A 12,383-nucleotide genomic window follows, 5' to 3' on the forward strand; every position below is an offset into this window, starting at 1 on the left:
AAAAGAAAATCTCAACCAAATGATCATCTGAAAATTCTGAGTCACGCAGCAGCCAGAACTGTACAACATGCAGAAGCCATCTAACTGGCAATTCATGAAAAGGAAGGATTTCTGAACTGGAAGCATGTGAAGACACTATAAAGAAACAGCCACTTGACACTACAGAACAAACTTTCTAACTGATTGAAAAATAGCGCGAAGATCTCTATACAGCAGTGATGTAGAATAACAACAAACCAACATTTCATAACCAAAAGAAACAATAATGGCAAAAATGTATTTACATGGCAATTTTTCTTCTTTTTTTTTTTTTGGTTTTTGAGGGGGTGAGGGTAGGGCTAAGTACACAGCATATTCTAACTAGATTGCATAGGTGTGGAGGGGGGGAATACATTTGAAGATTCACTAATCAATCTTCTCAACCACCATCATATACAAGAGATTTTACAGATTGATAGTGAAAATAAATGAGATACCGATGGCAGCTTATGCCATTTCACTAGAAGAAGCGCCGCTGGCTGCTTCTTTAGGCTTGATGACCAGCATGTCTCCTGTTACTAATGGAGGACATTTCTTGCAATGGCTGAAAGTATTTACCCAGACTAAAGACATTCCCAGCTCCAATCACATCGCAACGCTATGATCTAGTACACCACGTGTCACAACAAATGGCTTTTCTCATAGTCCTCAACCTGTGTATGAAAAACAAAACTCGGGAATGCAGTAGTGATGTCCCTGTAAAATGAAGCACAAGAAATCAATATTTGCGAAGGTTTCCTTCTGACTAGGAAATGCAAAGGTTTTCACCGAAAGCGCATTAAGGTGTAGGAAGAGAACATGGAAAAGTTTTTACTTCTCTGATTTGTTACCAAGGAAATGAAGCAAAACATCAGAGAAGAACACCAATTTTCTTTTGGCCACATAATAGGGTATTCCTCCTGTGAGGAAAGAATTTCACTGATAAGATGACCCACCAAACAGAATAGAGTTCAAAGGCAAAGGAAAAGGAATGCACAAGGTAAAGGATGTTCATATCTTGTGTCCAGAAATTTTTGACTACTCAGGAGATAATGAGTAGCTATCACAAGCTTCCTTCCTTCTTTTGTTTGGGGATCGAAACACGATCCCCAATACTATTAACCTTCACTTATTCTCTCCTGAACCAAATGAGAATGTTTTTCTTCTTCTTTTTAAGTGGGGATGGGGGGTTTAGTTTCTCATTCACTTTATTTTCCCCCTCCCTTCCTATTTAACAAAACAAGTATGGCAAAAGAGAAACCGAAGAGGGAAGAAAGAGAGACAGCAAGACAAGAAAAGATCTCAAATCCAGACCTAATATCTGATGGCTTGCACGGAGGTTGAATCAACAATAATAAAAGCACAGAAGCCACGATAGAGAAGAACAGTTAACATACTTCAAATAGGGAAGGGTCATGTTCTTCAGCAATGAGGGGTGTCTAACAGCGAAGTCTTTCCAGTCCTTCTTATCAATCTTACCATCCCCATCGGAATCAGCATCAGCAAATGTCTGTCGGAAACATGGAGACATAAATATTATGATTTTGCAGACATAGGTTCAGAGAAAAGATTCACCTTGACGAAAGTATACCTTATCAATAATTTCCTCAACCAGTTCATCAGATAGTTTCATTTCAGATTCCATCAGAATTGCAATTACCATTTGCTTAACCTAAATGAGGAAATTTTCGATCAATTCGTTTGATAAAAGTATATAGAAATATAGAAGTAAATTAGATGTCAACTTAATAAACAGAACATTGCGAGGAGATTCTGCTGAAAGTTAAAATAATTGAAAGCATACAGATGAATTTCCAGGAAAGATTGGTCACGCTTTTCTGGAAGCTGCCTCTTCTCTCTCCCACCCAAGGACACACACAACCTAGCCTAAACATTCCCGATTTCAGTAACCATAAACTCAAAGGCTATCTATGGATTGCAACCTTTATTGCATCAACATATGCACAAACATTCAGTAGTTACAACAATGATCCGTAGACGTACTTTATTTAACCAGTACTACATGAAACTGAGCGTCTGTATTTCAAATGCACTGAATCAACAACAGAAGAAAAAAGGAGGGCATTCTTGCTTAATAGAAGGATAAATGATGACTTCTGACAAGTCTTGGATCAGTATTTATCAGCTACGGATTTTATCACATTATATGGAGCAGGTGTAGGAAAGCTTGCAAGTTCAACGCACTTTCCAAGTATATAAAGCTATCAAGAATTGGTCCTCATAGCATCTTAACTGCTGCCAAAATATTATCAACTTCAACGCTTTATATCAGCTGTAACAGCTTTTAATAAGTTGAAGTAATTACCTTATGGTAAATATCCTGTATGAACCCTTGTGCGGTCTCCCTCTTCTGTCCCACTTAGAGGGAAAAAACACTAGTTTGATATTCTTAGATGTATAATCCGGTCTGAGTTTATGAATGATCACTTGCAATCACATTCCCATCTGGCTTTACGAATTAATCATTTTTCATCCAGAATAGTTTTTGAGACATCATCAGATCTATATTCTAGCTTCAGTTTCAGAACCAATCAACTTTCTAGGTTCACATTGGTGGCAACTTAGTTCTTTTTTTAATAAGTAAAGTGTTCACATGGGTGGCTAGTCAGACCTCTCTATAACCGACATCCTTTGTAACAGCACTTCACCATAACAACCAACTTTTCTGTGGAACCAAATTTTCATGTTATGTTATAATATATTTTCACTATAGCAGCCAAAAATTTTCGAAACAAACGATGCTATTATAGATAGGTTTGACTGTAGTTGTGCAATTACGGAAGAAAAAGCTATATTCCAATCATTCCCAGTATTTCTGAATAAACACTAAAGAGTGCAGGTTATCATTTATTGCTAAAATCGAAGGTAGTCATTTAAAAAGCATCTGGTAATATCACATCTTCGGAGTAAATTAAAAAGGAATTTCAAACTTGTTTACTCACTTCTTCTCGCTCGATGAACCCAGTTTGTCGTAAATCATACAACCTGAAAGCAACTGCAAGAGAACCCAAAAAAAGTGATTACAATTAATTACAATCATCAGATGACTTGAGTTACTATTTAACTAAAAGAACGCCCCCTTGCACCCTTACAGTCTATTTTGTCTTCTACTGGAGCATAGGGATGGAAGATATTAAGTGCATGGATAAATTCCTCAAACTCAATGACTCCATTCTGCTTTTCATCAAAAAGATCAAAAACCTGCAGAAAAGGAACTGGAAAGTTCATTAACATGAAACTAGAGACAATTTCTTGATGAAGAAATAAGGTCAGCCAAAGTTGATGCAAGGCAGATTTCTTATAACCCTTTCCTCATTTTTAAGCTATCTCCAATTTGTATGTCAACCGCTAGAAAGGAGCGTATCCCCAATATAGTTTGAACAAGATACTACACGTAAAGAACCACAAACATTAACACACAGTAGCTTAACTTATTTAGAGTAAGACGAAATTCAGATGGAACAAATAAGGTTACTAAAAGGTCAGAATGACTGTTTTATGTAGCATTAGGTTTAGGGTTTGTCTCCAGAATCATACAATGATACCTGTTCAACAATGAGGAATGCAAATGAGTTCGACTGAAATTTACAGAGTGAATATTATACACTACAAACACCAAGGTATCAGTTTATTTGGCATCAGCTTGTGGACAGGAAAAATATAATCAATCCGATGCATCCAGGGTTACCGATCCATGACCACGGATAGCCAGTTTTTAACAACAACGGTAACCTGTCTTTTTCAGCTGAAGCATCAAAGTGCAAGTAAAGTGGCATTCTTAGGAAATTCAATTCTAACATTAGCCGCATATAATGTGCTAGCATTATCATTATTCTTATAGAATAGGAGACAGATTTTCCAAGAGAGAACATGAGATGAACTAGGAACAGAAGTTTTAGAGCATTTACCCGGTCCAAAAAGAGATTCTCACCATATGGAGTTTGAAATAATGCTAGCTGAAGCTCTTCCTGAAAAGAAAGCAAAAGATTAAAACAACATAACAATATTTTCAAACTTCTGCATATACTTCAGTTAGAAAAAAAAGTAAAAAAGGAAAAGGGGAAAGGCCACTCAAAGATCTAAAAGCTTGGCAGAACTGATATTGCCAATTTAGTAAAGAAGGAAAAAAGAACATTGTTATCCCAAATTATCAATTGAGATTGTTAGATAATGAATGTAGACATAATCTGAATGTAGACATAATCTTATGTAATATACATAGCTAGCATAATTATAGGGATTCACAACAGATTTATAGGATTTCCTTTTTGATTCTTTCCATAGTTAAGGCTCTATGTACTTGTATATATACTTGTTACTTCTTGAATACAACATAAGAGAGATTTCTCTATTGTCTCTGTACTTTACATGGTATCAGAGCCAGGCCCATCCCAATTATTGTTACCGATGTTGGGCCCCCATTTATGTTGTCCACGCTCCAGAGGCCTGGGCGTGAGGGGGGTCTTGAGTTGTCCCACATCGGAGGGATTTGAGGTCCTTGGTCTCCTTATATGGCTTGGGCAATCCTCACCTCATAAGCTAGCTTTTGGGGTTGAGTTAGGCCCAAGGTCCATTCTTATCATGGTATCAGAGCAGGTCTACTGCTCGTCGGAGTTGAGTCGAATCCGCTGCCGGAAATTCCTTGGCCGGAAGCTAATCTGAGGTCTTTTTGACATTTCCAGTTGACTTGTGGTGGTTCTCTGATCATAGAACCACATTTTGGCAAAGAACAACCTCAGACTAGATCTTATTCTCACTTTGTTTGGTCAGGTTTGAGTTTGGTTTATTGGTTATTCGATTTCTTTAATTCTGTGGTATTTTTCTTGGAGGCTGCCTGTGTGAGAACCTTGCATCTTTATTTTTGACTCACTGTGGTGATCGATTAGTGACTTGATATTGTCTGTTGGGTCTTTCCTTATCAGAAACTTTGTTGGTCTCTGATTTTGTTTGAGTTGAGGGCAAATTCGTTTGGTTCTCTGATTTGGTTGAGTGGATTATTAAAGTTGAATCCTGTTCAATAGATTGTTGATTTCGTATCTACCAGGATCTGTTTGGGTATCTTTCAGCTTCGGGGAAATGATGTTAAAGTATAATAATGCAACAACTCCTAGTCCAACAATCTTGGTTTCGGATGAGTTTCTAAAATTCCTTCAATATCATAAATCAATTAAGGAATCTTCTTCAGTTACTGCCTTTGCTGGGTCGGATAAAACATGTCTTATCACCTCTTCCAATAAATGGGATGATCGATTCAGGTGCTATAAATCACATGACAGGTAATCCAAATATTTTTTCTAGCTTTCGCTCACATAAAGCACCCTCTCCGGTTACTGTAGCTGATGGATCAACTTGTAGCAGTGTTGGATCTGGGACTGTTAAACCAACTTCCTCTATTACCCTGTCATCTGTATTAAGTCTACCAAACTTGGCCTTTAACTTGATTTCTATTAGTAAAATTACCAAAGACCTTAATTGTTGTGTTGCATTCTTTCCCGATCATTGTTTGTTTCTAGATCTTAAGACGATGCAGGTTATTGGTAAAGGATATATATCTGGTGATCTCTACATCCTTGATGAATAGGAGCCACGGTCTGTTGCATGCTCTAGTATCGTGTCTCCTTTTGAAGCACATTGTCGACTTGGACATATGGGTGTTCGTCGGTCGGTACGGTACGGTATTTAAACATTTCGGTTCGGTATTTTCGGTATTCGGTTTCTTAAAATGCAATACCAATACCGTATCTAATTAAATTCGGTATGGTTCGGTTTTTCTCCTTTCGGTTTCGGTTTATTCGATTTGGTAACCTCGATTTATTCGGTTTGAATACTAACTAGTGCATAGAGTCATGGACTGTAATATTCCAAATTAAAGTACTCAAAAGTACAAAACTAAAAATATTTGTTGACAAAAGGTTTATCCAAAACTAGCAAATATCAACCCGGAGAGAGAAAACGGTACATAAAAGAATAAGTTTGATCATTAAAAATGTCTTGTTACTTGCTTAGAGTTAATTGATGAACTTAGATAACAAAGGAAAGTAAAATTTTAGATTTTTATATTTATGTTCTGATTAATAATATGTGTATTGTGTAATAAATATATATTTCGGTACGGTATCGGTATTTCGGTATTTCATTTTAAAATACCAAATACCATACCTAATACCAATATTTTTTAAAATTTAAACCAAATACCATACCGAATACCAAAATATCGAATACCAAATACCAAAATTTTCGGTTTCGGTACGGTAATTCGGTATTTACCAAATTATGCACAGCCCTACTTGGACATCCCTCTTTGCCTTTGTTAAAGAAACTCTGTCCTCAGTTTCAGAATACTTCATCATTGGATTGTGAGTCATGCCGATTTGCAAAACACCATCGCATCTCGTTAAGTCCAAGGGTTAATAAGCGAGCTGTGTCAGCTTTTGAGTTAGTCCATTCTGATGTTTGGGGACCATGTCCGGTTGTTTCTAAAATTGGGCATAAGTATTTTGTCACTTTTATAGATGATTTTTCTCGAATGACTTGGATTTACTTTATGAAGAGCCGCTCTGAAGTGTTTACTCATTTTTCTGCCTTTTGGGCTGAAGTCAAAACTTAATTCAATGCTTCAGTACGTACTCTAAGGAGTGATAACGCTAAAGAATACATGTTAGAGTTATTTCAGTCCTACATGAGGCAACATGGTATATTACATCAGTCTTCATGTGTTGATACACCCTCTCAAAATGGAGTTGCTGAGAGGAAGAATAGGCATCTACTTGAGACAGCTCGAGCACTTTTATTCCAAATGAAGGTTCCTAAACAGTTCTGGGCTGATGCAGTTTCTACGGCTTGTTTTCTGATTAATCGCATGCCATCTAGTGTACTCGATGGTAATGTGCCTTATAGTGTTCTTTTTCCGAACAAGTCATTATTTTCGGTGGAACCTAAGGTGTTTGGAAGCACATGTTATGTTCGAGATGTTCGACCATCTCTTACCAAGTTGGATCCCAAGGCTGTAAAGTGTGTTTTCCTGGGCTATTCTCGCCTTCAGAAGTGGTATCGATGTTATTCTACTGAGCTTGGCAAATATTTAGTGTCAACTGATGTGGTATTTTCAGAGGCTACACCATTCTTCTATGCACCTCCCATTTCTACAAGCCAGGGGGAGGAAGATGAGTGGCTAGTATATCAGGTTACCCGTACTTTGACAGAACAATCAGATGATACTCTTTGATCTCCCAGTTCTTCTATTGAGCACCAATCAACTATTATGCCTTCAGTACCTGCTCCAGCAAGACCTCCAATTGTTCAAGTTTATTCGCGGAGGCGAGAGACAAATGATACATGTCCCGTACCAATTACTGCATCATCTGATCCTCCTTTGCCTGATCCTCAAGATAACCTAGACCTTCCTATTGCTCTTCGCAAAGGTACACGTACTTGCAAATCGACATATTCTGTTGCTAACTTTGTTTCCTATGACCACTTATCCTCTACGTCTAGATCTATGATTGCTTCTCTAGACTCCATCTCCGTACCCAAAACAGTGAAGGAGGCTTTGAATCATTCTGGATGGTCTGATGCAATGCTTGAGGAAATACATGCTTTAGAGGACAACCACAAATGGGATTTGGTAGATTTACCTAAGGGAAAGAAACCAGTGGGATGCAAGTGGGTCTTTACAGTTAAAGTTAATCTAGATGGTTCTGTGGCAAGACTTAAGGCCAAGACTTAAGGCCAGACTTGTGGCGAAAGGGTATGCTCAAACTTATGGGTGGATTATTCTGACACCTTCTCCCCGGTTGCCAAACTCACTTCTGTCTGCTTATTTATTTCTCTAGCTGCGTCCGAGAATTGGCCTTTACATCAGTTGGATATCAAGAATGTGTTCCTTCATGGTGATCTTCAGGAGGAAGTGTATATGGATCAACCACCCGGTTTTGTTGCTCAGGGGGAGTATGGGGAAGTCTGTCATTTGAAGAAGTCCTTGTATGGCTTGAAGCAGAGTCCTCGAGCTTGGTTTGGCAAGTTTAGTGAGGTAGTTCAGGAGTTTGGGTTGAAAATGAGTAAGTGCGATCACTCAGTCTTCTATCGGAAATCAGTAGCTGGCACTATTCTCCTTGTTGTATATGTTGATGATATTGTTATCACAGGAAGTGACTATGCGAGGATTTCCTCCCTCAAGTCTTTTCTACATACTAGGTTTCATACAAAGGACTTGGGCCAGTTGAAATACTTTTTGGGAGTAGAAGTAAATAGAAGCAAGAAGGGAATTCTTTTGTCTCAGAGAAAGTACGTTCTTGACTTGCTTGCAGAAACTGGAATGTTGGCAGCTAAACCTTGCAGTACTCCAATGGTTCCTAATGTGCATCTTATGAAAGATGATGGTGATCCTTTTGACGATCCAAAGAGATACAGGAGGTTAGTTGGGAAATTAAACTACCTTACTGTGACTCGTCCAGATATTGCTTTTGCGGTAAGTGTTGTTAGCTAGTTCATGTCTGCACCAACGGTCAAACATTGGGCAACTTTGGAACAGATTTTGTGTTACTTGAAAGGAGCTCCTGGACTTGGCATATTATATAGCAATCACAATCATACTCGTATTGAGTGTTTTGCAGATGCTGACTGGGCTGGATCGAAAATTGACAGAAGATCTACTACAGGTTATTGTGTCTTTGTTGGAGGAAACCTGGTATCATGGAGGAGTAAGAAGCAAAGTGTTGTATCTCGCTCCAGTGCAGAATCCGAGTATAGAGCTATGTCACAGTCTACATGTGAAATTATGTGGATACATCATCTGTTAACTGAAATTGGGTTAGAGCATCCAATACCAGCAAAACTCTGGTGTGACAATCAAGCTGCCCTCCATATTGCGTCAAATCCGGTGTATCATGAAAGAACTAAGCATATTGAGGTTGACTGCCATTTTATTCGTGAGAAGATTCAGGAGAACTTGATCTCCACTGGCTACATGAAGACAGGAGAGCAACCGGCTGATTTGTTCACAAAGGCGTTGAATGGAATTCGAGTTGATTACCTTTGTAACAAGCTGGGCATGATCAATATCTATGCTCCAGCTTGAGGGGAGTGTTAGATAATGAATGTAGACATAATCTTATGTAATATACATAGCTAGCATAATTATAGGGATTCACAACAGATTTATAGGATTTCCTTTTTGATTCTTTCCATAGTTAAGGCTCTATGTACTTGTATATATACTTGTTACTTCTTGAATACAACATAAGAGAGATTTCTCTATTGTCTATGTACTTTACAGATAGAGGAGGTATTAGATCAAGTAATAAAGGAGTAATAACAACAAAAGCATAAGGCAAAAAGGAAACAAACTCACCTTATGTATCAAACCATCATCAATAATAGAACAACTCAACTTCTTAAACAACTCGTATAACGCTTCCACTTCATTTACATTAACTGCAAAATCAAATTTCACAACAACAAAAAAACAATTCAAATTTCCAGCAAAAAGAAGAAGGAAAAAAAAGAAGGAAAAGGGGAATATCAATTACATCGAGATTCGTTGGCAAGACGGGCAAGGTCCGTATAATCATAACCCAACTTCTTCTTGTTGGGACGGTACAAATGCTGACATTCCAGACAACCAGAAGCAGCGTAGATTAAAGCTTCAATGAGTGCTATTATTGGGAAAAATGCAGCACATATTTTCTCTGAGATTGTCAATGAACTCGAACTCTGAAGAAATCATAAGAGATCAATGAATACCCAGAAAATTATACATTAAAAACTAACAAGATTGAGTTTGTTGAATTACCAGAGAATCGCGGGTTGAATCCATTGATTTTTATCACATTTCTTCTGTACCACCTGGTCCAGATTACCAATAATTGAAAAGACAGAGAGGATATAGAGAGAGAGAGAAATGACGGTGTGTGTTTTTTTGGTGTGTGCGGAATTGTATTGAAAGGATTGAACACGTCTATTTATATTTTTTCCTCGTCGTCTAATATTATTCTCATTAAGTATGCTAAATTAATTTCTTAACTTTATATTATATTATATGAATGTATGGGTCAGAATCCGACCCCACGATAATTAACGAGGCTAATTCCGTCTTAGGCTAATTCATGATTAATTAGTAGCACGACCACTCAGAATTAACGATATTCAACCCGCATCTGGTTCGATCAGCAAGGCCATGGCCTATCCGCCTCCATAAAGGCGAAATCCCAACGTGGTCACGGCCACTTATTGCCAGCTCACGAAGCTCACAGCTATAAATACCAAGAGAGGAAACCCTAGAAGAGGGGGGAGGGGGCTGGCTTCTTCTTCACCACTAGAGGGAGAGAGACAATGGTCAACGATACCAAAAATTATGGGCAAGAGGAACACCATTGTAAGGCTCTGAACCTCTTCACGGAGAGGCAGACCAAACCAATATTATCAATAAAGGCTTCTAATGTTTCTCCCCCTAATCCTGAGTACTTATTTTCGTTTCTTTCATTTGGTCCAACGGATTATTACGGTTTGCTATGATTTTCCCGTAATTTATTTATATTGTTTTATGCTCATAAGGTATATAATAACTTTTGAGTCAAACAATTTGGCGCCGTCTGTGGGGATTTCCTAGCAAAATCGCGTAGTTCTTCCATGGACCAAAAGAAAAGAAACGCCAAACTCGAAGGGGAACTCGAAGATCTCAAATCAAGATCTAAGTCCTCTCTCTCTCCGATCTCAGATAGTGCAAACGAAAAGAAGAAGCCTCCCCCCCCCTCCTAAGGGGAGGTCTCTGCAAGGCATCTCCCACATCCCTGATACGAGCTCCGGGCAGAAACCGGCACGGAGATATCTCGAGCCGAGAGTCGCCTCAAGACAGCCTATATACCCTGGTTGGGAGGACAACGGATGAGCCGCTCAAGGTCTCGAATCCAAACCGAGCTTCAGCACTCAATACCCACAATATGGGACTCAGGCCATGTGCCTTCGTCATCAAGATCGACAAAGTTTAACAACAGTTGAACTGGGACTCAGGCCATGAGCCTTCGTCATCAAGATCGACAAAGTTTAACAACAGTTGAACTGGGACTCAGGCCATGAGCCTTCGTCATCAAGATCGACAAAGTTTAACAACAGTTGAACTGGGACTCAGGCCATGAGCCTTCGTCATCAAGATCGACAAAGTTCAACAACAGTTGAACTGGAAATCAAGGCTATGCGCCTTCCCCAGTAAGTTCAACTACGGTTGAACCAAGATTCAGGCTATGCGCCTTCGCCAGTAAGTTCAACTACGGTTGAACCAAGACCAAGATTCAGGCAGGCTATGGCCTTCACCAGTAAGTTCAACTACGGTTGAACCAAGATTCAGGCTATGCGCCTTCACCAGTAAGTTCAACTACGGTTGAACCAAGATTCAGGCTATGCGCCTTCACCAGTAAGTTCAACTACGGTTGAACCAAGATTCAGGCTATGCGCCTTCACCAGTAAGTTCAACTACGGTTGAACCAAGATTCAGGCTATGCGCCTTCACCAGTAAGTTCAACTACGGTTGAACCGAGACTCAGGCTAAGCGCCTTCATCATTAAATCAAGGCCATGCGCCCTCGCCAAGAGGTTCAAATACAGTTGAACCATGACTCAGGCTACGCGCCTCCAAAGTTCGCATCAAGCCCGTGCACCTTCGCCAGTAAGTTTAGCTACGGTCGAACCAAGACTCAGGCTATGCGCCTTCGCCATCAAACCCAACGAGTTCGACCTCGCTTGAACCATAAGGCTAGACGCCTTCGTCCTCAAACCTAACGAGTTCAACCACAGTTGAACCAGGGCTCGGACCAAGCGCCTTCATCATTGAACTCAGCGAAACCCAACCTCCAACGAATCGAGGCGCGGGTTAGGCGCCCACGCCCGTCAAGTAAGTACTCCCAACTTAAATTAAGATTGGGTACACGTAAAGTCCGGCCCCGGCCAAACTACAAGGCCGCGCTTCTGTCATCACGACCAACAGTTCGACCGCGACCGAACTGGGACTAAGGCTAAGTGCCGCTATCGCCAAGCAACGGCTCCGACTCGCTCACCCCGAGTCGAAGAAGAAGAGTCGTTAACAATTAAAAACTAACATGCCTGCCAGAGTCGAACTTGAAGGCAAATCACCCCTTCGAGCGCATGCAAAGAAAAATCTAAGGGGGAAAAAGGGGAGATACAAAACAAATACAAGGCAAATAACGGAATGGAGATCTCATTTATCCACGAAATTAATGGCGGGCCATCCCCGCTTACACCCGGCCAAGGCCGATCAATACANNATTTTTGGTCAACTACTTGTATGACGGACTTTTTTCCGTTTATGAGGGGCAAGTTAGATATGTGGATAGG

At 39.7% G+C, this 12,383-nt stretch overlaps 1 protein-coding gene across 2 annotated transcripts; it reads right to left on the reverse strand.

The window, feature by feature from the left end:
- Positions 1–204: 204 nt before the first annotated feature.
- Positions 205–9,967, reverse strand: LOC109210331 (calcineurin B-like protein 10). 2 transcript variants are annotated; one of them, XM_019373732.1, is made up of 10 exons: positions 9,830–9,967; positions 9,567–9,750; positions 9,389–9,471; positions 3,948–4,007; positions 3,132–3,240; positions 2,982–3,034; positions 1,610–1,690; positions 1,416–1,528; positions 854–938; positions 645–735 (listed from the first exon to the last, which is right to left on the reverse strand). In XM_019373732.1, exons 1-9 carry the CDS (start codon positions 9,851–9,853, stop codon positions 890–892), a joined length of 756 nt encoding a protein of 251 aa, XP_019229277.1. In that variant the 5' UTR covers positions 9,854–9,967; the 3' UTR covers positions 645–735; positions 854–889. The 2 variants fall into 2 exon arrangements, with proteins under 2 accessions (XP_019229276.1, XP_019229277.1); XM_019373731.1 differs by lacking the exon at positions 854–938 and having other exon boundaries at positions 205–735.
- Positions 9,968–12,383: the final 2,416 nt, after the last annotated feature.

The sequence above is a fragment of the Nicotiana attenuata genome, unplaced genomic scaffold, assembly GCF_001879085.1.
Source record: "Nicotiana attenuata strain UT unplaced genomic scaffold, NIATTr2, whole genome shotgun sequence".
NCBI classification, from domain to species: domain Eukaryota; kingdom Viridiplantae; phylum Streptophyta; class Magnoliopsida; order Solanales; family Solanaceae; genus Nicotiana; species Nicotiana attenuata.

Excerpts from the sequence above, each read along its gene's own strand:
- LOC109210331 (XM_019373731.1), bottom strand. The coding sequence starts at position 9,853 with ATGGATTCAACCCGCGATTCTCTG. Across the intron at positions 3,035-3,131 it reads AGTAGAAGACAAAATAGACT|TTGCTTTCAGGTTGTATGAT; the intron begins GTAAGGGTGCAA and ends GTTCTCTTGCAG. Across the intron at positions 1,691-2,981 it reads GGTTCATCGAGCGAGAAGAA|GTTAAGCAAATGGTAATTGC; the intron begins GTGAGTAAACAA and ends TTCCTCATTTAG.